The 25,301-nt window shown below is 42.8% G+C and overlaps 1 protein-coding gene across 7 annotated transcripts in view; it reads right to left on the bottom strand.

The window, feature by feature from the left end:
* The window catches only part of TASP1 (taspase 1), a 62,039-nt gene extending 40,470 nt beyond the window's left edge, over nt 1–21,569 (bottom strand). For 2 of the 7 annotated variants that reach the window (XM_053380608.1, XM_053380611.1), the window contains exons 1-4: nt 14,086–14,185; nt 12,958–13,180; nt 12,238–12,305; nt 10,225–10,293 (exon numbers count right to left, since the gene is read on the bottom strand). In XM_053380608.1, the coding sequence (XP_053236583.1) occupies nt 10,225–10,293; nt 12,238–12,305; nt 12,958–13,108 (288 nt within the window). In that variant the 5' untranslated portion in view covers nt 13,109–13,180; nt 14,086–14,185. Of the gene's footprint in view, nt 1–10,224; nt 10,294–12,237; nt 12,306–12,957; nt 13,181–14,085; nt 14,186–14,690; nt 14,801–21,494 lie in introns of those variants that run through there. The other 5 variants (XM_053380610.1, XM_053380609.1, XM_053380612.1 and 2 more) reach the window with 5 other exon arrangements.
* Nucleotides 21,570–25,301: the final 3,732 nt, after the last annotated feature.

The raw sequence follows: 25,301 nt of genomic DNA, 5'->3' as shown, positions 1-25,301 counted from the left end.
CAAAGTAAACTGTCTATATATAGTTGTGCAACCAGAAAACCAAGGATGTGGCCAGAAATTAGCCAAATCTGTGCATATTGTCCAGGATCCTGTTGCATTTGTAGTGGGGGCTTCTCAGCCACTACTCTTCCAGGAGGAGGAGGTAGTTGGGGGTTAATAAAGCTGCCACCACAAGGAAATTTGCAATTATGGACACCAGATATGAATTGTCTAGAAGAATTTGAATAAGGGTCAGTAAGGTACACAGCTGAACGCAGGGCTGTGTGAAACATTTGGGGACTTGCAAGCTGGATGATAAAGTTATGTGCTTAATAAACCTAAAATGAAGGATAAAGTGGTTTCTCTCAACTCCGCAAATTTGCCACCCTATTATTTTCTTTCTTAACTAGCCATTTTATTATAATATTTACACATCTCATAAAGGCGGTGTGGCTTAAGAAACAAGTCTGTCAAACTACTCATATGGAAGAAATTCTCATTTCCCCAAAACTACAAAGCAAGTAACATCTTTGAAGTGTGGAAATAAAGAGTGTTTGTCATCATAACCCTTACGTAGGCCAGCAGGAATCAGATAATCCACAGCTATGATTAAAGTACTTTGGGTTAGACCCAGAGCAAGTTAGTCGAACTCTGTCCCTATTGAAATCAGTTGGACTTCTCTTAGCCATGCCTAACTTTTCACACATACTTCAGTGGAACCTTATTGCAACAAACTTACTGGTATCCCTTTTACTAGAAAATAAACCATATAGCAGTTAGAGGATGTTAATTATTCCAGCTACAAACATTCAGTTCCATAAAAGACCAAACAAAGCCTTGAAAGCAATGCCATTTTTAAAATGAGGCCATTAATCTGCCCAAGTTTCACTGTCATTTCTCCTCCTCCTTTCATCCCAGCCTCCAAATTAGGGAGTAACATTTAAGGACACAATTGATTTCATTTCTTAAAAAAAAAACACACAACAACTTTGCATTCCCTAAGGAGTATGCAAAACACACACAATCCTCCCAAACAGAATGATCATGGGTTTGTTCTGGTGAATAAGCAAGATCAATCCATCACAATGAGAGAATAAAGATTAAAAACATCAGCCAAAGCATTTGTCAACCAAGTCTTCAGAGCTTAAGGCATAGTTTATCACACTGAAAATGAGAATTATGTCATCACTGACTTAATCCCATAACAACTGCAGTTGATAATTCTAATCATACAGTGTCAAAATAAATTTCTCTCGTCACATGTACTATCACTTACATTTCTTCAATATTTTCTATCCAATATTTATTTGCTAATATATTGGCAGTTTCATAACTGTGCTCAGTGCTGTAACACCTCAAGAAGTTTCTGAATTCTGAGATTCCAGCACAGTTTTTCTTTGCATGTACATATCATGGTAAGACATAGCTAATTGCTGACTGGGGACATGGGGCTTCCCTTCCCTTTTGCAACTGGAAGTAACCATCAACAATCCCTAGCTTAGTGTTCTGTCTGAACTGGAGATATTGGTTTGGTTTGCTTCAAATAAACTACAAAGAGTAGGCAAGGCTTGTTCCTGCCTTCATGTTGTGGTTTGTTTGGAGCAAAACAAAACCACAATCCATGGTGCAGACAGAACGCTAAGCCACAGATCATCGATGCTCCCACATGCACTACGGAAGGAGCGAAGCAGCAGCAGCAATCTCCACACTCACAGAACCATTAACTAGGTTTACCATGATATGGAAACTGGGCCACTATGTGCTAAACGTCATTCAGTGGCCAGTTTGATTAACCCCTGCTTGCTCATACACAGGGCTAATATTACATACACTGCCTAAAGACCAATCATTAAATAATTACAGTTATCTATCTCTCTATGAACTGTCAAAAACAAAATCTCAGGCCTCTGGGACATATGAAGTTGTTGGTTTTAGATATATTTCTATACATGCATACAGAGAGCGAGCTTCTGTGAAAACAAATCCTCACTGTTGCATTTATGAGACTGTGTACAAACCTATTGTAATCACAGTACAGTGGTACCCCGCAAGACGAACGCCTCGGAAGACGAAAAACTTGCTAGACGAAAGAGTTTTTCGTTTTCTTAGGTGCTTCGCAAGACACATTTCCCTATGGGCTTGCTTCGCAAGACGAAGCTTGCCCCGCAAGCTCCGGGGACAGAGGGGAAGCGCAGTGCGTCTTCCCCGCTGTCCCCGGACCTCTTCTGAAGGCTGGCGGTGGGGAGAAGATCGCTTCTCCCCGTTGCCAGCCCCGCAAGCTCCGGGGACAGAGGGGAAGGGCAGCGCGTCTTCCCCGCTGTCCCCGGACCTCTTCTGAAGACTGGCGGCAGGGAGAAGATCGCTTCTCCCCGCTGCCAGTCCCGCAAGCTACGGGGACAGAGGGAAAGCGCGCTGCGCTTCCCCGCTGTCCCCGGACCTCTTCTGAAGGCTGGCGGTGGAGAGAAGATCGCTTCTCCCCGTTGCCAGCCCCGCAAGCTCCGGGGACAGAGGGGAAGCGCAGCGCGTCTTCCCCGCTGTCCCCGGACCTCTTCTGAAGGCTGGCGGTGGGGAGAAGAGCCCTTCTCCCCACCGCCAGCCCCGCAATCTCCGGGGACAGCGAGGAAGCGCAGCGCGTCTTCCCCGCTGTCCCCGGACCTGGTCTGAAGGTGGTCTCCATAGGAACGCATTAATTGATTTGCAATGCATTCCTATGGGAAACCGTGCTTCGCAAGACGAAAAACTCGTGGAACGAATTAATTTCGTCTTGCGAGGCACCACTGTAATAGCTAGTTAGAAGTCCACTGAGCACTTCAGCCTCCTTCAGGTAAGACAAAGCTATAAAAGGCTCTAGAATACAACCTACTGCATTCCCAAACACCTAATAGTGTGGCTGAACTACGAGCCAGAGGCACTTTGTGGTACAATACAGAGACTCTATCACTATAAGCAAGCACTCTCTCATTTCTCGCATTTACTTATTGTCAGCTCTTTCTCAAGCACTCAACTGGCTACTTACAATTAAATGAAAAGAAGCCAAAGGGGGGTAGAGACCAATAAACTGTATCTGTTTTGGAAGTATATATAAATACTAACTTTTTAAAATGTGGTTACGTAATTGGTCTCCCCAGTTTGGAGAACATGTGACAGTATGAATACCTATTTCCTAAAAGTGTCAATAGGCAATGGCCATTAAGACCTGCAGCATTAATCTTCAAAAGTTGTTGAGTGTCAATGGAAGGATGATTGACATTAGGGAAGCTGAATGGAATGTTGGGCAGAGCAGAGTGAGTGACAGGGTGGGGTTCAGAAATGACAACTAAAAGGAGAAAGTGTCTGCGAGCAAAACAGACAAGATGAATGAGATGACAGAGATCATGAAAGCACATGCATAAAAGCATAGATGTTGTGGAGAAGACTTATGTTATGATACTGAAAATATGACAATTCTGTGTACAATGACTACTTGTTTTAGATATTATTTTCCATAAGCAAATTTATTTTTATGTTTTAACTGTCTATGATCTGGTCTGGCTCGATTCCAAGGTGACTGTATCTCACTCCATGTGTCTTGCGTAGATTTACTAGAGGAAGAATATAAAGAGAGAGACCTACTGCTGCCAGTACATGATGGCAGACAGTACTTTAAGGAAAGTCTGGACTCAGCAGAGCAGCTGAGGGCCTGACCTGGAGACAGGCCCTAGGAACATCACAGGATTGTAGAGTTGGAAGGGACCACAAGGGCCATCTAGTCCAACCCCTGCAATGCAATAATCTTTGTGCCCAACATAGGGCTCAAACTCACAATCCTGAGATTGAGAGCCTCTTGCTCTACTGACTGAGCTATCCCACAACATCAGTAAATTACAGCACCATATGAATTTCCGTTCTCTTCCCATTTCTGTTCTGCACAACCCAAATTACAATTTCTATTTATCTCTCTGCTCTTGCTAGAAGTGAAACATTCCTCAAAACCAAACTGCAGGTGGTATTTTATATCTGTGAAGAAACACTGAAACGGTTCAATAAATTAAAGTTACACAAATAACCGGCAACTAATTAACAAGCAAAATAAGCAGATCAGATCAAAGGTCTGTGGCCAATGCAACGAGGCAACTTCTTAAATTAGCACATTTCCTCAGATGTTCCAAAAAAACAAAGATGTTCTTTTTATGAAGATCAGTATGGAAGCCTTGATCACAGTGCTGGAAACAAACTCATAATGACAATTCAAAGACTCAGTGGGTTACAATATGCCATGATTAATGGTATACTGGATTGAGCTGGAGGAGTGTCTCTGGTAAGGGATATATTCTCTGTTCCAGAAATATATCTGTATTGTTTCAATTAAGCCTTTGAATAAATTATGACATTGATGTAAAACAATTTTCAGATATCTTCCATTACCAAAAAAACCTTTGTAAATTCACACAGGTTAAAAACATCAGTTAACTGGACTGTGGAAGATTGTAAGTTATTTAGAAGATAACTCAGTTCATACAAAAGCAACCTCTGCAAGAGGGTACCACCCTGCTTGTTGATGTAAGCTCATGTCAAAGTGTTGTCAGTACAAATTACAGGTGCATCCCATAAAGAACAAAAAAGGCACCCAAAGCCTGTTTAATCGTGGTCCCGCTTGATGAGGTGGTAAATGTAGGACTCACCAAGGGTATAATCAACACTAGCTGCCTATCTCTGGGAAGACAATAATATCACTTGGTGGGGTAAATGCGGGACCTACTGCAATTGCCACTGAGGAGTGAAGGAGTTCATTTTCACGATAATGGTGGTCTTCCTTGATGGAGTAATGCAGGACCCTGCCAGATCCACCAAGCAATAAGGGTGCTCAGTGTCCAACAGTGGTAGTCCTGCTTGACGTAGTAATGCAGGACTCACCAGGAGGCCAAAAAGGAACCAGGAGAAAATGACTAGGGAAACCACCCCCACCCTGGCCAGTAAAAACAAAGAAAGGCAACACACAAGGTGTGGGTGGGTGTTTGTGGGGAAACACAAACATAAAAAAAAAACCAAGAAGTAAACAACAAACCTGACAAAGACAGCAAGGGAAGAGGAGGAAATAGAAGGAATGAACTCACAGCAAACGTAGAGGGGAAAAGGGAATTTTCGCCAGACAGGCAAAAGACCCGTCCTATTCCATCTAAGGCAGGAAGATCTGGAAGGCATGATGACTCCTCCTGCTGGAATAGGAGGCATAAGAAGAGAATGTCCTCCAACACAACAGAAATTCAGGGTAAATAACATTTTCGCTACAAACACACAGTGTGCTCCTACTTCCGCTTCTCCCTGATAACAAGCAAGGGCAACAAACCAGGATTCTTTGATTAACATTACATTCAAATGAGGAATCATGGTCTGTTTCACTTCAAACAAGCCATCATCTGAAGCCAAGCCTCACTGCTTCTGGTTTGAGAAAAGCACAGCACAATCCCCGTGTGTGTTTCTAAGCCTTTGATTGTGGTTGTTGCTCGAACTTATTAGCACGGTGCATCAAAGTTGATCTCCATGTTCACAGTGAACCATTAACCATGCCTTACTAGGATGAGCGAATGTAGTCTATGTCACATAACTGGGAACTCAAGTTATTATTATTTGAATTTATTAGATGCCTTCTCTTGCCATGGGCAACTCAAGCTATCCTGTCTTGATCATGTCCACAAAAGTTGCCAGTCTTCCACTATTGCTCCAACCAGTCCTTACATCATCATGGTGATTGACCCTTTCCAGTGCTTTTTTTCTGGGGGTACACAGGGGTATGAATGCCCCTAAACATTTTGTGCATCTTTGTACTTTTGTCCATTTACTGTATTTATTTTTCCCAATTTGAACTATAAAATGGTGATTTTCTTGAGTACACTTAAACTTTTTTTAGAAAAAAAGCACTGACCCTTTCTATTGATAGTCACCACAGGACAAGCAACTTGGGGGAGGGAGTAGATGCCTTACTAGAAAGGGTCCTTGTTGGAAAATGGGAGTGGCAAACCGATGAAATTCAACAAGAAAGAATCTTTTGGTATGTTAAATTTTAGGCTATGCTTTGAAGCCACTGTGTTTTAATCACAGATAAAATGTTAGGGCATCAGAGGAAAAACGTCACACTCACACCGCCCAAAATAGTCAGAAAAAGAATAACGCCTATGGAAAATGGTCTTTTCTCTACACTTTGTCAATTACCATCCGAAGAATGAACTCAAATATATCATTTAAATACCAATGGTATTAGCCCAGTGATTTAAGACTACCTATGCTTGTGAAAGGAGGGAGGGAATGATTTGAAAATCTCATTTTATGAGCTGCAATCATTAAAATAAAGTCACATTTAAAATTTGAAAGATCTGCTAGGAATTTTTATCACTCTTTTATAGCAGCAATGCATTTCACTGCCGTCTCTAGTATTCTTCAGCTTAGAGTTTCCAGTCCTCCAAAACGTGTCAATACAATATTCATCTGTTAAGAAAACAAATAAGAGTTTTCTTTCACTCGGAAAAAAAGGAGCGAGAACAAGCTAAGAGAAATGGCCAGCCACCCACAAAGCTCAGCACAAAACCTTTTTCAAATAAAAATAAAAAATAAAAAATTAGGCTAAGCAACGACCAAAGCAATACACTCTGCAATAGAGCAGGTGTAATAAATAATAATCAAAAGTACTCCAATAGAGAAACTGTCTCAGCACTGCTTTCTTGAAAGTTAACAGCATGCACTTGACTTGATACTATATTTTATTTCAACTGAAATTATTCAAAAGTCCTCCCTTTATTTCTACAACAACAAGAACAATCTTGTTGTGTTTAAGCAACAACAGATAACTGCAAAACACTGATCACATTTATCTTCTCTGACCAATCTAAAAAATGTCATGAGCAAGGCAAAACTTTGTATGTGATGTCTCTGGGAATGCCAAGAAAACTGACCAATTATGGAGACTGTCCTGGGCATTCCAACTCCAGAAACAATACACAGAAATTCACATCTGATTAAGGTCCACATAAAATTCAGCCTGAATTATGAACACAGGGGCTGTCTTAAAGCCTTTTGCAGAAGTGCTGTTGGAAGTAGTCACCCCCTTTTCTTTTAAATGGAGAAGAGAGCTGCTTCAAACTGCGTTTTTGAGAAGTGCTTTAAGGCAGCCCCCGTTATCCCATTTCAGCTGAAACAAGAGCAGCAGGGCTGCTTTACATCACTTCTCAAAAATGCTGCTTGAAATTTCTCCTGTGAGCAGGCAGCAGCGGCTGCCACCCACCCACCCTCCCTCCCTGTTACAGGAGAAGTGTACAGAGTGCTTCAAGCATGCTTTGAGAAGCACCTTATTCCCCGCCGAGAACAGGCATGTAGCCAGTACAGGATTAAGCTCTGTCCTCCTGCCTGGCTGACATCACCAGACACATCAGCTGATGCACAGGTGAGTGTGGTTTGCGGGAAATGGCCTCGCAGGCCACAACTGGCCCATGGACCTTCCCCACACCTGACATAGGTCTAATAGCTAATACTTCCATTTCATCTTAACTAGAATTAAGCCCTTACTTACTGCCCAGTACTGAGGAACTTTCCTGGGGAACAATCTAGAAAAATAATCAGAGAGTGAGTGTGTATGTGTGCTGCGGAGGGAGTGCATCCTTAAGGAACCTCCATAGTAAAGAAAGCATGTTCCAGTTCTCCGTCCACCCAAATATCTGAAACTCTGGATTTGCACACTGGTCAGGACGCACAGGGGTTCCCACCCACAGCATTCATATTTACAGCTTGTGCTGTCCCGTTAAGTATCCATCGCTGATGTTCTAGATTCCTTTGTGCTGTATTTACAAATATTCGTCACACTTTTGGCTCACACCAAAGGAATGTAAAAATACTTAATTATGTCCCCATCTGGCAAGCACCTGCAATCAACATCGGCCACCTTAATATTAGGAAATACGGCGGTCACTGACAACTAAATCACAGCAGATTATCTTCTCAACATGCAAACTGCTATCTCCAATTCACAGAGTAGCTGGCTGCATTTCTGTGAAGTCACATCGTCTGGCACAAGAAGCTTGTGTTCTTTCTACACACAAAGTGAGCAAAAAACAGCCAGCATACCACAAGCAAACTGTCTACTAGCTCATAAAAGATCAATAGAAACTCCTGCTCCTTGACAAGTCTTTGAAGTGATGCCTCTTGGACTGGCTGGAATCCTGTGTAATCGACAACATGTAAACTCAGCAGAACTGAGTGGGGAGCAGATGGGAGGAGACAACTGCCTGATAAGGCACATCATCTTTCCCCCTCTTTCTCACATTCAAACAAAATCAGATGATTTGTAGTCTACTCTGTAGAAGTCTCTGTAGAAAAGGGTGTAAAAATGAAAATAAAAAGGTAACCTCAGTCAGGAGCTCCTTATGCATTCCACTACATTCAGAGACTTTCCTATCAGTATTACAGGTACAGTCATACCTTGGGATGAATACGCTTCAGCTTAAATATTTTCGGGTTGCACTCCGTGGCGACCCAGAAGTAACGGAGCATGTTACTTCCGAGTTTTGCCACTTGTGCAGGCGCTCAAAATGACATCACGTGCATGCGCGGAAGCGGCAAAACGTGACCCGTGCGCGCACAGACACACAATCGCATCTTACGTTCAGTTCAGGATGCAAACGGGGCTCTGGAATGGACCCCATTCGCATCCAGAGGTACCACTGTACTGGTAGCAACATTGATAAAGGCCCTGATCTGCTATTGAGGGAAAGTTCCTTCCCAACTCAATTCCATTAAGAGCTCATATGATTATAGTTCAGCCAGAATGGAAAGTAATGTTTTCCTCCTACCAGTTGTAAACCCTTGTTTATTCACAGTTTCCAAGATCCCCTTGGAACTGAGAAATAAAGACGAAATATCAAGAACTGAAAGAACTCAAGCCAGATCTTTCCAAATATGTTTTTCCCCCAGCAACATCTGGGAAGGTTCCCCACAGCTGGACTAAAGGGCAAGGTGGGGCACTGTGCATATTCCAACTGATACATTTCAGCATCCAATTAAGCTTTAAAAGGCAGAGAAAGACATGCAGGCGGGGAAAGGTAACCAAGTTAAAGAAAGTGGATTCTATGGGGAAGTTGTGGCAAAGCCATTCTCGTAGTAATGCTTATTGCTAGGCCTCCAAATATATTTGGGAGAAGACTTAAGATTGCTTCCCACCATTGCCAACATGGTCACAGGGGTGGACTACCACTGAATAAGACCAAAGGGAAGGAAGAGCATATAGAAAACAGCAGGTAAGGTGAAGCAGAACCACCAAGGGACAGAGAGAGGGAAGAAGCAGAGACTAAGGAAAAGAAAACAGACAAAGCTGGCTCGGAAAGGAAAGCTCTGTCTGGCATTCACCCATCTATTCAGAAATAACCCATCTCATCTGCAGTATCAATTTCCATGCACATGCCAACCATTTAATGGCATATTCATAATAATAGCTAAAGGTTTAAAGCTTAATATTTCAAATCATAGTTAAGAGACAGTGAAGTACCTATACCTCCTACGAAACCAAAGCTGAGTGGCCAAGAGCTGATATCAGAAATCATTCGATTAGGAGCTAATTCTCTCTATGTAATTACCCTGCACAACCGCAGGGATTCAGAACATTTTTACTTTCAAACACAATAACCTGACCTATGGGACAACTGTAATTCCAGTACTGTTATCCGTTTAGTTATTCATGCTTTTTAAGTTCCTCAGAAATACCAAATGATATTCTACTGCACTTTTTAAATTTAACTAAAAAAAATGTTTGTTTAAATCATACCACATATTTAGGGTAGCAAGATTAGTTGTTCAAGGTCTTACCTAGGGAATTAATGTGGTGTTTTGTTATGGCACTGTCCCTCATCTTATGAAAACAGATGCATGTCTTTATTGAAAGCACATTAGGAATTACTAGTGGCTCCCCACAACAATTAAAGCAGACATTAAGGAAGCAAACCCTAACTGCCAAAGAAAAAGCAACAAAAAGCTGAAATGCACCCAGAGTGATAAGCTCAGCCACCTTCCTTTCCACAAAAGGAATGACACCTGCAGCAATAAAAAGCAGAAGCAGACAGAAAAATGAGGAGGGAAATCATAATTATATTAAAATTGCCCTTTTACATATGAAAGACTTCTAGCATTGGTTGCAAATTTAATGCATTTAATATAGGGCAGCTGAACAGAAAAATGTGGTCAACAAACTGCAACCAAAAGAGTGAATGCCTGAATAAAGAGAAGTACCTCTAGTTCAACTAGCGCTGCAGTCACTGCATCTGTTACAAGAGCCCCAGCCTGTAGCTTTTCAATTGCCTAGAAGACAGAATTTTTAGGATATAAAGTTTTGCCTCTTATTTTTTACATACTAAATCTTCTATACAGAAAAGGCCAAAGAGTCACTTGGTCCTGAGACAGACATTACAAAACATAATTATAATCAAGAAGGGTTCAGGGCAGGGATGGGGAACCTGTGGTCCTCCAAAGTTGCTAGACTTCATCAGCACCAGCCAGCCTGGCCAATGGTCTGGGAATATGGGAGCTGCAAACCACTAGCATCTAGGGGTTCCCCATCCCTGGTGTAAGGAGTACTCTGAGAAGGGAAATAAAGAAACTAAACACTTATTTCACTATTATTAAATTAAGGCACCACATAATACCAGTAACTCTGACTACATTGTACTTCACATATTAAGATAACACTAGGACATTAAAATACCAGCACTACCATTTACACAGAGAAAAATGGAATTTCCCCCCAGTTTCACTGCATGAAATAGGAAACAAACCAGTCAATAATGACAAAATAATTTTCAAATTATGGATTTGTAAAGAAAGCATACTTCTGTTTTGAAACAGATTTCTACCACACACACACACACTGCATTAACCTAATGCCACACTACAGGCGAAAAAGATGTTATAAGGCTTGCTTTCAGATTAGACATTTGTTGGTTTTCTGTCCAGAAAGTAGAGTGAAGTGAAATGGCAAACACAGCAACTAAAAGCAATCCAAACATCTGGTGGACTGGGAAGGGGAGAGGATCTACAGGGAACATCTTCCATTGATGTTTTAAGTCATACCTTGTGTTGAATGTGCTTCGGGATGAGCGCGTTCAAGTTGCACTCTGCGGCAACCCGGAAGTAACGGAGCGCGTTACTTCCGGGTTTCGCCGCTTGCGCATGCGCAGACGCTCAAAATGAAAAGCGACACGCCCGTGCGCAGATGTGACGTCGCTGGTTATGTTTGCTTCTAGATGCGAACGGGGCTCCGGAACCGATCCCGTTCGCATCTAGAGGTACCATCGTATAACACTGAAGACACATCTGAAGATTTTTTATCCAACAGGGCTCCAATTGACAGAGATTACCTCTGGGCCTTCCTCACTTCCTATCATGATTTCTACAGGCTGTTGAGCTTGGGTTCCTAACAATGACACAAGGAGATATTCCCCATTGTTATTCCCCAATTTGAGAATTCCTTCCCTCCAAGGGGTTGAAGAAAGCCCAAGTGAGAAGCAATACAAAATCCCACTTCAACTCAGAAAAATATTTTTATGGTTGTTTCTAAGCAAGTTTTAAATATGTAACTATATAAATAAGGTTGAGATTTTAAAACTCTTAAAACATATTAAATAGCGATAAAGCTGAAGTTAAAATGCAAGAGGCAAGGGAGCTGGTTACTCTTTAGTCAGTGTAACACCATCTAGGTCTGATACTATACCAAGCGTAGTAAGAGAAAAAATGGAAATAAAATAGTTAACAGTGCAACCATATGCATGGCTACTCAGAAGTAAGTCTCACTGACTTCAATAGGACTTACTCCTCCGTACATATGTATAAGATTCAGCCCATGTAGAGCTAATAAAAAGACAATTTGTGAAGATCCAAAGTTTATAAAAAGCATCTTGCAAAATGAGAAAATTAAGAAGAGCAGAAAGATCAAGGCATTTCAAGGTGTTGAAGCAGCTGAAACACTACACAAGTAACATAAGCATTCCATTTCTTTCTTGCACAAGATGATGACTTTCTCAAGTATTGTGCAGAAAAGTCACTTAAATTTAAAAATTAATTTTAAATGTTCAAAGTTGCTATCGGACAGATGACATTTTTTAATGTATAAGTTATATATTTACGGGAGGGAACATCCTTGTGCATACATGGAGAAAAGATTAACATTTCAATTCTGTACTTCATGAAGAAATACAGTAACATGTTCCAAAAGATTAAACACTTGCTCCAAAACTAGCAAACTCTTACCTTCCTACATGCTCTTTTGCACACATGCTTATATTCTTTGGCTTTGGATTCAGAATGATACCCTGCACCTAATATCAAGGAAGAATTGAAGGGAAGAGAAGGGATTAATTTAATGAGTTAGACCCTCTCACTTTATCTAAAGTTAACGGAACTAACGTTTCCTCACTAATATAAAATACAGCCCAGCTGCTTCCTGGAGCTAAAAATAATCCATCCCATTAAAAGTTCATTCATACACATTGCCATCAGTGGGTGAACTAAATCTATCTAGTGCAATCCAGCAGTATAAGGACATGCATGTGCACAGTGCAACCTCAAGAATAGGGACTGAACATGTAGGTCTTCAGCACTCAGTCAGCACCCGGCCTCCTAGCAGAGTGCCAGCTGCATCAGAAATACCCACACACATGCCTAACACTAAAGTGTGAAACTACACCACCATGCAGAAGCAGCTCCCACACTGGGCCACAAATGTAAAAGGGGCCCAATACAGTTTTTGTTTTCAAATGAGAAAGTGCAGGAGAATATGATGTTAAACATAAAATGAGATGTCTCCAGCTCAAATGAGAAGTGCAAAGATATATGCATCGTACTTCCTAACTTAAATGAGATGAAGCATAGCCCTGAATGAGAGCAACTTCCTGCGTATAAATTTCTTCTCTACCCCCCATCTTCCCCCAAAATATTATACACAAATTTCCTATGGGACACCGCACATGCCTTCACCTGCATGGACAAGTACAAATCCCACTCGTCTCCCTTTCTGAGCTTGCTTTGCTTCGTGTTCTTTCACCATCTCCCCTACTGCAGTGGTGTGTGAAGATCTGGAGGGTAGAACTTCTACTGAGCTTATCCCCTTTTCCATGCTCATACTTCAAGGTTACCATCTTCTGTGGAGAACAGCATACTTCCATCCAAGAGAAAACACAGCTGAGGACTCTCCCTGAAAACAAATGAATAAGCATACAGTATAGCATTTGTCTGTCCATTGGTGATTTCATGCAGTATATTTTTGTGAAGGTACTACCATTCCATGTAGGATGACCACCCCCCTCAGTACAAAAACAATTATAGGAAACACCAGATAGTAGCCTACAAACGTGACAACGCTGTACAATATAGTCGTATCACACATCTGCCTTTTCTATTGTGCTAGTAAGCTGGCCTTTAAATAAAAACAGAAACAAATATAGACAGCAGTTAGGTTTTTAAAACCGCCACAGAAAACTTTTAGGTGCCTTTTTAGTTTGATAATTCTAATGGGAATGTTTTACAAATAGAACATCACGATTCTCTCAAATAAAAAACTCACGTGTCCTATCAATTTGAAAATAAAATTGAGTCACCCCCAAATAAGGGGCTCCCTTCCCCTTCTGAAACTCCACCTCTGCCACAAAACCCAAGTATTAGAATGTTAACTATTCCAGCATGTCCTTTTAGGATCTCAAAACCTACTGCAACATTTTGTCAGTGAAGTGCAGCAGAACGTTATTAATGCAAAAATCATAGCATATTTTATTTAATAGAATCATAGAATTAGAGAGTTGGAAGGGACCTCAGGGGTCATCTACGCAGGAATCTCAGTCTCCCATCCAATTTGAAACTATACCAGAGCCTGCTTAGCTTTGCAAATGTAGCAGTAGCTTTATTGCTGGACCACATATATTCCTTTTTACATTAAGTCTCCCCTCTCTCCTCATGTATGTAGCATTTACTTCACAGCAAGGCTGCCTGAAGCAAAGCACACACTGGGAAAGGTGGGAATAAACGCAGCACCATCCCCATCTCATCGCACCCGAGGCGACTTCAACACAGGCCAGCAAACCTTCTCAAGCAACTTGGTCTTACTTAAGCTCAGGAGAGCTGCAGGGCGCAGCTGGGCTCTAAGCAGCCAACAGAGACCAAGGTGGTGATGGATGGTCCACATGAATGGCCACAAATCGGGGGGCTGGGAAGCTCCTCAGTCACATGGCAGGAGAAATGTCAACCGCCATCTCTACTCTGAGAGGGCTGTAGCTGGAAAGGGCTCATCCACGCGTCGCTATGGCAACGGGAGCCCCTGCCTGGGACCCGACGGGAGCAGCAGCGCTAGGATACGGGGCGAAGAGTCGCGGCTTCGGCGCCTCACGTCCCCCAGGAGAGGACCCGGCGAGGCCCTGAGTTCAAGGCGCTCGGCTCGAAGGCTCCAGCCTCGCTTCCACCCCTCAGGCACCGCGGACGAGGTTCCCGCGCAGCCCCGGGGCCCGGCCCGCCCTGCTAAGCTCCGCCCTCCAGCTCCCCGAGCGCTGCCCTCCTCCGTCAGCGTCTGGAGACTGGGGAGCGAGCGACCCAGCCGCCGGCGCGACGAGGCCGGGCTGGACCTAGCGGCGCTCTCTCGCATGCGCGCGGCCTTGCGTCGGCGCGTGGCGGGAACGCTGGCGCTGCCTGAGGCTGCGTTGGGAACACTCACTCACCCGCCCGCCCGTTCGCGCGGGCTTGAGGCTCTCTCCCCGGCGCGCGCATGCGCACCCGCGCCGCCGCATGTTTGTCGTCAGCCGGGCGCTTGTGCCTCGGCGAGAAGGGGAAACGCTAAGAGATGCGGGGGTTGGGGGTTGGAAGAGAAAGCCCGATAAGCAAGGGTTTTTTTCGGCGTCGCCTTGACTTCCGGTTCCTGCTACAGTGCCTCCACCATATGCGGGGCCAAGAGTGGCGGAAGTGCTGCTGGGGCTGGAGAGAAATCGACGTTAGTTTAACATGATGGTAGTGAGCATCTTGTTATATATATCTCCTCACTCACCCAAGTTTAGGATATTCCATTTCAGCTGAGTTTCTTTTTCTTTGAGAAAATAAGTGGCTCACGTAAATGTAAACCTAAGCTTCTGGGTTGTTGTTTTTACAAATGTTATTTTAAACATCTTTTTCAATTCATTATATATCATCTCCCAGTAAGCTTTAACCTTAGAAGACCACCACATGTGATAAAAAGTACCTTCTTTCTCTTTGCACTTCCAACACTTATTTGATTTTGATTTATGCATTTTTGCCAATTACTCCTTCCTTTTTCAAAAGAAGGGAAAGGGGACTTTCCCTCACTGGATAAACTTGTCATAACATCCAGCATTCCTCAGATGAAAATAGGGACATTTCTCACTCCCCGCCCCCCACTCACCTGACCCTCCTCAACCTCCAGCATGGTGATAACAGCAGTAGAGAGCAGTGCAAGTTTGTTTTATGCTTCTCTCTCAGCCACAGCCTAACATCCAATAATGCTTTATGGATATAATACCGCTAGGCAGGGCTGGAGTGTGTGTGTGTGTGTGTGTGTATCTCAAGCCAATGTGAGGGTAGGTGAAGTCATTTATTCTTACAGCATTATCTCCTTTGACTATTTCTTGCTTTAGCTGCACACACAACATACATTTAAAGCACATCCCACCCTAAGGATTCCTAGGAACCATGGTTTACCTGGCACAGAGCTTCAGTTCCAGGAACCCTTAGCAAATACAGTGAAATAAAAAATGTAAGGTCTTATATATATAATACATGTTCATAAATGTACCAAGCAAACATGTATAAACTACATGTCTGAAGCAGCACAGGAAAACAGCCCTGAAACCATTTTGACTCCCAAACTGACCAAATATTTTCTCTGCAAGGTCGAAGGAAAATGGAAAAGCCTCCCCATTGTCTTTTCCTTCACAAATCCTGTCTTAAGGGGATGTCTGTGTATGAATAGGGTGAGCCTGTGACCTGGCTCAGGAACTAAGTATTTATCATAACAAAAGACTGGCCAGGGTAACCAATCAAGTAACTATTAACAGGTAATCTGCCAGACAGGAGATAAACAACGCACTCAGATTTATGTTGTAGACTTCCCTTTCTGTGATGTAGGTATGATGTATCTAGGGGGTGGTTTTGAGCTACACCCCTTTCTGTGATGTATGTATGATGTTTCTGGGGGTGGTCTTGGACTCCAGGGTGGGCAATTTAAAATGTCTATATAAGGGCGGGCACACCTTCAAATCAAATCAAATTTTATTAAACGGTCACAGACCAGATTAACTCGTACAGCTAGTCAACAAAGCATAACACCGGAAAAAAACAAAGGACAATTTCAATACAGATTAGGCCATAACAGCAATTTAAAATTAGACAGCATAAATAAAATTAAGTATTTGCCTTCGCCTGCATATTGGCATTAGAAAGCTCTTGTTTCCTGCGCCTAATAGCGGCTACACAGAATTTGGCAACATTGATCGTAATTTCAGGAACCTTATCTTTGTTCGGGGTCCTCCTCCTTTCCTGCGTGTGAGGGGAGCACCCTGTTGCAACAGTTCAATAAAGATCAGGCTTACGAGCTGCTTTGCTTCACAATATTCTCTGGTTAGCCTCTTTTATTTTCTCCGACCGATGGAGAATCTACAAAGGACTCTATAAGGGCTCATGTTCCCCATAAGGGAATAAGGGCAGATTTTTGTTTATTACAACAGCTTATCAATATCATCCTCAGCATTTGGTCAAGGAAGTGACAGTATGGCTCCATAGTGTCTTATTTTAGGGGTCTACATTAATTACCAGGGGTTTCATTACCCATTTATTACATTTATTTCCCACCCTGGCAATGATTCTATGAAGAAAATTATTCCCGTCAACTTTTCTTCTTTGTTCTGGAATACATTACTACAGCTATTGTGGTGACCATAGCATTTGCAAGAGGTGGAATCAAATGACTATATCAAAAAATTGGTCGTATACAGTTGCCATATTCTGAAGAGGACACATTTTCCGACTTCTGCTTTTAACTATGGATCGCTATGACGACTCTACCCATGAAAAAGAGGGTGCGTCCTGGAAAAAGAGGACATAATGTCTGTCTGCTGCTTGCGTGTGTCAGAGAGAGAAAGAGAGGGATGTCCTTGCTACAACCCCCACTTCATCTCAAGACCTATTTGTGATATGCACTGTTTTTCTGGGTTCCTTTGCAGAGCGATTAAGGTCAGTTGCCTTTCTCTAATGCAAACTTTCCACAGTCGCCCCCTCAAGTGTTTGGACAGGCCCTATGAAGGGCATTGCTGCATCAGCTCATTAAGTCATTTGCTCACAAGTAGCTGCAACAATGTGGTGTTCTAAGCAGCACAGCTGTCTACGATGGCCATATGTCCTACTTAACAGAAGACAGGCCTCTGTTTGAAGAACTGCCAGGTCCAAGTCCAGTGGAAAGATAAGCAAGGAGAGCAGAGGCCTTGAAGTCGCCCATCAACAGCAGACTGAGCAGGCAGACGCGGCTGAGTTTTTAAAGTGTCCACATGACATTATCCAAAATGTGTGTGTGTCCTTTTGTTACAATATACCACTGTCCGATGCATTGTTTCTCAAACTAGCTTCACACAGACTGTACAGTGGTACCTCGGGTTAAGTACTTAATTCGTTCCGGAGGTCCGTTCTTAACCTGAAACTGTTCTTAACCTGAAGCACCACTTTAGCTAATGGGGCCTCCTGCTGCCGCCGTGCTGCCAGAGCACGATTTCTGTTCTCATCTGAAGCAAAGTTCTAACCTGGGTTAGCGGAGTCTGTAACCTGAAGCGTATGTAACCCGAGGTACCACTGTAGTTTCCTAATTTGTCCTTAGCCACATGGCTTTTGCATAGGGTTGAGATAATCCCTGTCAGGTCAACACCCTCTGGTGTGTGCACAAACCAAAATGAATTGAAGCTGTGCAGATGTGAACAGCTGGAGGGAGTAGAAATAACTCCATACAAAAACTTGTTCTTCCATACAAAAACATAATCTCACCTTGGGAAACTACCTCTGAAAGAGACATGATCTAGCCCTTCCATCTCCTTGGCATGCTCGTTGTCTATGAGTAAAGAATTCATTTCTTATATTTCTGCGGAGGAGCACTAACTCCTGTGAGCCTCCATCTTCAGTCCAAAGATGCTATGACCCAGACACAGGTCGATCACCTCCCTGCATATACAGGATGCTTGAAGATAGCGGCGCTACCTCAAACAATGAGAAATAACACAAGGGGTGCTGGTGTGGCCATACTTGGCTGGCCTTGGGATGAGTGTGAGGTTGATGTGTTTTTGTTAAACATATGGTTTAGCTCCGTCAAATTTTGTTGGATACTTTTTGCATCAATTTTAAATTGGAACTCACTGGAGACAGGGCAGGCTAGAAAGACAATGAAACGAAGAGAGCAAAACCAGCAGTGGGGGCAGGCAGAGTCCCTCACTTGTTACCAAAAGCAAAAAATTTGATCCTTTCCAGCAGCTTTAAAAGGCCTGGAGGACATGTCTGTTCGGAGCTGCTCCTTCTCTACATGAAAGGGTCCCTTGCCTGATATCCTGCCAGCACAAAATGCTTTCTTCAGCTCGTCGCCTTCTCAACATGACCAAAACGTTTCAGCCTGCTTCCCTGGATCAGCCAGAATCGCATTCTTTATAGCTCCCAGTTGTCTTAACACCCACTCGCTAGTCCTTCCAGTGCACGAACCGCAGCATGGCAATGTAAAATGTGATCTTGCTCTGCCCCTTGCTTTCGCAACTCTAGCTCTGTACTAGGGCCAAGCCAGAAAACGGGGGGGGGGGGGAGAAGATGAAAATGCTTGAGGCTGGAGTTCTCCTTTATTTCCGCCCACTGACATTAGCAAGAACGGCTGTGTATGAAACATCTAACCGCAGGACGTCTGACAGTCCAGCGCTCAATTTTCATGCTACTATATTGGTTGCTGAGAATGCCCCCACAAATCACCTCCCCTCAAGAGAGCCGCGGTGAGGGAAGGATTTGTGGTCTCATGCATCAGATACAGGTACGCCAAGCCGCCCTCTGATTCTCAGCGTGCCCACAAGATGATTCTTGGTTTGGGGAATGTGTAGGAGTAGGAAGGGAGATGCTGTGACTAGCCCTTGCAACAGGGATGTGGAACTTGTGGCTCTCCAGATGTTGCTGGCCTCCATTGATCACCCATGGCCATTGGCTATGCTGACTGGGGCTGATGGGAGTTGGAGTCCCAAAAGGTTTGGAAGACTGCACGTTTCCAACTCCTGCTGTATACCCTGCTCATTGCATACAGATAACATATGAATAATAATAATAATAATAATTTATTATTTATACCCCGCCCATCTGGCTGGGTTTTCCCAGCCACTCTGGGCGGCTTCCAACTGAATATTAAAAACAATACAGCATCAGACATTAAAAACTTCCCTAAAGAGGGCTGCCTTCACTTGTCTTTTAAAAGTAAAATAGTTGTTTATTGCCTTGACATCTGATGGGAGGTTGTTCTACAGGGTGGATGCCACCACCGAGAAGGCCCTCTGCCTGGTTCTCTGTAACCTTCTTGCAATGAGGGAACCGCCAGAAGGCCCTCGGCGCTGGATCTCAATGTCCAGGCTGAACGATGGGGGTGGAGACGCTCCTTCAGGTATACAGGACCGAGGCCATTTATGAAATGAAATGGATATGAAATGGATATACCAGCACAATTCCTGAAGGAAAAGCAAAAATCAATGGAGGGCTTGGGGGCATTCTGCCTTCTACAGTACAACAGTTTGGGGGCAAAGTTTGGGTGACTATTATATTCTTCTCCTGGCTCAGTCAAAGCACAAGAGGGTAGAGGCCAAAGACACAGCTCATATCTTTCCTGACAATGGGTGGTATTTAGTAGACTAACTTCTGTACAGTGGTACATCACGTTAAGAACTTAATTCGTTCTGGAGGTCCGTTCTCAACCTGAAACTTCTTAACCTGAGGTATCACTTTAGCTAATGGGGCCTCCCACTGCCGCCGCCCGATTTCTGTTCTCATTCTGAAGCAAAGTTCTTAACCCGAGGTACTATTTCTGGGTTAGCGGAGTCTGTAACCTGAAGCGTCTGTAACCTGAAGTGTCTGTAACCCGAGGTACCACAGTAGGGAAATCGACCTCACATGGGGTCCACCCATGTGATCCCTTGCACAGATCACTTTGCCAGATTCCCATCCCCTTTTGCACCTGTAGTCTATTTATTTGCATTTATATCCTGCCTCTTTCTTGAAGGAGCTCAAGGTGGTTCTCTTGCTCTTCATTTCTTCTCCACAACAACTCTGTGAGGTAGGTCAGGCTGAGAAGCCCAAGGTCACCCAGTGAGCTTCATAGCCAAGTAGGGATTTGAACCCTGTTCTCCCAAGTCCTAGTCCAACACTCTAATCACTGCACCATACTGGGTCTCTGTACAGATGCCATCGGCTGCACATACATCAGGGCAAGAGCATTAACTGAATGTAGGGTTTTTCTGAAGAGGCCCATGGTATTCATTCTCTTGTCACAGCATGAAAAGCAGTTTGGAAAGAACCAAGAGGACTCAGAGATACATGACCCAGTACCCCAGCTGTGCAAATCATTAAGAAATCTTAATTATATTCCATCAACAAAGCGACAACTACATGTATGGTTGGTATCTGTCCATTGACAAATTTCTCCTACGGTCTTGTGGCCCCATAGGGAAACATCAACACACAAGAGTTTACTAGGACAAAAGGTTTAAGTTCAACTTACCATATTATCAAATCTTTTGAAAACCATTCGGCTGTTATAGTAGACATTCTGATTACAATCGCAGTTACATAACAAGTATTAAATAATAATTAAATGAAGTGTGAACATTTAAAGTGAACATAAAACACAATTATCGTAATTTAAAGTAAAACTATAACTAAATATAAAATTCAGGTTGACAGGTACTGTAAAATTTTCACTTGCTCGTTTTCTTGTTTTGTTTTTTAAAGAAAAAAATCTTCAATAGCACTGTTTATTTAAACTATGTGTCAGCATGGCTTAGCTATGTTATTTTTGGAGCCTACAGGAATATGAAAGGGAATAAAAACCAACTGTCGCTGTTGATTGGAAATAATAAATTTAATTCTGGAGGGCAGAAATAATAAAAAACATGCGTGCCTGTTTATCTCTGCTCTTCTGATCTTTTTCTTTGTGTTATTAAATAAATCAAAACCTCTTGTGGTTCCAACCTGTAACATAAGATCTTTAAGTGCCTGACTTACACATTCAGCAATCACCACTATGGCTGCCAACCTTGGAAATGGCTTGATACTAATTCACCTTTTAAATGCGCGCACGCACAGGGTTACTTTTTGCTGAGCTTTAAACAAATTCATTAATAGTGCTATGTAGCCACTACTTTTCTCTGTTTCCTGACTTAACAAAGAAACAAGAATCTTCCTCTTTATGGTTGGGGATGAAGGTCTGTGTGGGGGTCCATGTTCAATAAAATGTTACCTACCATGCTGAATCTTTGTTGACCTGATGACCACAAATCTCATCTAAGTCAGGGTTGATAGGACTTTGAGGTTTTTAAGCTCCTGAGGAATAACAAGGAAACAACAGATCTCCCACCTATGGAAGACAACAGTTCCCAAGCCCAAATAGCCTAAGAACCACTTTCTTTCTCACCTGCTACATGGTCTCCTTGCACTTAATCAGACCTCCTGGGATGCTGTTCAATGTGTCACATCACAATGGGTGTATCCATACTGCAAACTTACATCACAATGGATGCATTCATACTGCAAACTGACATTAGATCATTGTGATGCAAGACCCAGGTGATATGCTGAGATATCTTTAGAGAGCATTAAACCCAACAAGATCACTTACGTAGTTCTTTGGGCCTCTGGGGAGAGGGGAAGAAGAGACTGTCATGTAGATACAACCCAAGAATCTATTCAGTTGGCAACATATGAGCAAACACAGAACTTATAAACAAATACAAGCTGTCCATATAAAGTGAGGATAGAATAAGCACGCACAGAGAATGAAAGTTGGCTGAATTTTGGAATGATTTAAAATAAAACAAAAAAACCCCCACATCCACATACCTAGGGGGATTAATTAACAGGCCCAGTACAGAGAGAAACAGAAGTAGAGAGAGAGGTAGCACGTCATCCTTCTCCCAAACTTTATTTCCCCTGTGACAGTTCAAAACACAACTGGCAACTTTTGATTTTCTGTTGGAATAAGCATATGCATACCAGACTAACAATAACAGGGCAATTTTAAAACCAATTTGCTGCTTCTTTGTGCTAGACAGTTCTCTTCCAAATCTATATAATTTATTTACTACAGGGATGAAGATGCTCTTTAAAGTGGGTGAACCAAATTTGAACAGCCCCCCTAATAATGTTGAGACGAGGATCCTTAACCTCAGTGAAGTGAACCCCAAACCCAACATAGTAAAGGTAAAGGTAAAGGACCCCTGACAGTTACGTCCAGTCATGAACGACTCTGGGGTTAAGGCACTCATTTCGCTTTACTGGCCAAGGCAGCCAACATTTGTCCACAGTTTCCCCTGGTCATGTGACCAGCATGACTGGCGAAACCAGAGCAGCGCACGGGAACGCCGTTTACCTTCCCAGCAGAGCGGTACCTATTTACCTACTTGCACTTTGACATTATTTCGAACTGCTAGGGTGACAGGAGCAGGGACAGAGCAACGGGAGCTCACCCTGTCGCAGGGATTCGAACCGCCAACCTTCTGATTGGCAAGTCCTAGGCTCTTCCGTCTCCTTTAAGGTAATAGAGGCTAAACAGAAAACGAAGACAACCACCCAGCTAGCATTTTGAAAGATGAGAAAGTTGCCGGTTTTGACCTCCAAAGCCTCAAATGGCCTGGGAGCAGAATATTTCAATAACCACTTCGCCTAGCTGATGCCCAAGAATTTCACTCTCATCTCGGAGACTCTTTTCTAGCATTCAGCTGTACTGTGTGGGGTGGGGGTGGGGGCCTGTCTCTGAGAGACATGTTATGCCTGCAATAAAAACACCCTCTCTCTGGGTGTGGCTCCTTCTATAGCTCAGTAGGAACTAGTTGAAACCTTAGCATTACCTATGTTAGCAAATCCTAGCTGCTATGCTAAGTTCTTGATTGGTTGTTCGAAAATGACGTTTTCCTGACTCCTGCTGCTTCCTGGTATTATTGCAAAGTTTCCTCAGAGTGTATAGGCTTCTGAAATCCACCTGATAACTATACCTGCCATCAGAAATATCAGTTGTTGTCAAACTTTTTGAAATCTTCAGAGTGCACTGTGGGTGCTATAACAAAATGGTTACTATGAAGGGAGCATTAATGACTGCCATTTGGTGGATGATCAAGCATTTGGGGTTGTTTTATCCAAAATATAGAACACCTAAGTCTGGCCCAATCACTGTTCACTAGTAAAGCAAAGATGGCTTTATTTTAGCAGGTCTTTTAATAATATTGCTTTTCTTAACTCCTGCTGTGTAGTAAATTGTTACAGATCATTTGAACTCTTATTCTATTGTTGATTGCTTTATTCTTTTAAAACCACCTCAACTGTATGTGTAATGCAGAAAAAAGAAGAGAGAAGTGGCAAAAACCAATAGTGAAAGGCAGCTTGAGCTCTTCAAATTCCCATGAGGACAAGGACTTTTTACGGTGCATGGAATGTAAATCAAGTGTGTTTTATGCATTTCCTCAGAATAAAGTTTCTTCCGATAGCTTTGCCATGAAAATGTTCCAAATAAATTCTAAGTTAGCCAAGTCCAAATATCTGTGGCTGCTCCAACATGCTCGTATTTCAGATACAAATGATTAAACCTTGCCCAGGAGTTTCCATAAGCCAATGCTTTTTAAAATGAAATCTTCCAAGCACTCCACTGTGAGCTGTAAAAGGTGTGATTTCAGAGCACACTTGAAACCAAATCATGTCATATATGGCTATTTGCCCTGCCTACACCCCCCACACCATTCCGAACATGCCAAAAGAGATATACTGTACCATGGACAGAAGATTCAGCTCCAGTTGGGATGTCCAACTGGGCAATGTTAGTACAAGAAGTTAGGTAATGAAGAAAACATGAGTGCTAGTAACTCTGCCATTTTTCATTAACAATAACGCAGCACAACAGCTTACCTGTACATACATGAGCAGTAGTCTTGGAAGTGTGAGCTGGGCCTCTGTAGGAAAGCAAGGATAATGGCTCTTTTCTATCTGGTAGCATCACTAAGGGCAGGAGAATGAGGCCCTGGCCCTTTCATTCTTTCTAAATGCAAATTATTCCTAACCACAAATTGCTTTGAAGCATTCTCTGCTACACACATTCACTTTCCCTTTGACACTTGTAGCCTTAGGATAAGAACAAGCCAATTGCCATTCCAGTAAAGTTGGGAGGAACTTGTGCTCTCCAAAATCTGCTCGGGATGAGCACCAAGAATGAACTCCTGAAAATCTGCTAACAGATTCCTTCCTGGTTATCATCCTAAATAAATAAATAACCTAGCTTGGTCATAAGCACTGTACTGAACTGAACCCTTACGTATTGTTTCGGAGATCATCCAGGGGGAAAAAACAAATCTGGAAAAAAAATTCAGCCTTGTTAACTAAATGGTTGTGTAGCTCCCTTACAAGAGCACTCTCCTATTATGACCGTGGCATGATTCGGGTGAGAGAACATTGCAGCAATGGAGACCTGTCACGACCCAAGAATGGCAGCTGCCATTTAGCTGAAGAGTGAAAGTAGCAAGCAGAATAGTCAGGAGAGTGGTAGGGCTTGCATGTTTGGGCTGGCTGCCGAGCCTGCTAAGGGGATTAGGGGGAATCAATTAGATGTTCCAATTTCACCAATGGATTCATTGCTCAACCAATTACATGCAGTAAGAAAATGAAGTCTCTTCAGTGGAGATGAGCACCTGGTGATTTCAACCAAAGGGAACATATAATGGTCTAAGTACAGAAGGGATATTCTTTTTATTTCATACTGCGTCATGACACAGTCACATACCCCTGTAGAATTGCATGGCAGCACCTGCCCTGCAGATCTGTATATTGAAAGGAGATGGCCTTCCCTGAATGCCAAATCCTTCTATTCTCATACAGTTATCTGGCACTACCATGGCATTAAAGGTCTTTAAATTGATTTTTTTTAGAAAAAAACAACCTGAATCAAAATGTGTCAAAGCACGTATTTCCCCAATTTCAGCCTAAGTTTCATGTTTATAAACATCAAAAATGACATAGCACTAGAAATTTTGCAACCATCGTAAATCTTTAAGCACAGACAAGCACAAGTG

This window comes from Podarcis raffonei, chromosome 3, assembly GCF_027172205.1.
Source record: "Podarcis raffonei isolate rPodRaf1 chromosome 3, rPodRaf1.pri, whole genome shotgun sequence".
NCBI classification, from domain to species: domain Eukaryota; kingdom Metazoa; phylum Chordata; class Lepidosauria; order Squamata; family Lacertidae; genus Podarcis; species Podarcis raffonei.
The sequence above is the reverse complement of the archived record's forward strand: the minus strand, read 5'-3'. Positions and strand labels throughout refer to the sequence as shown.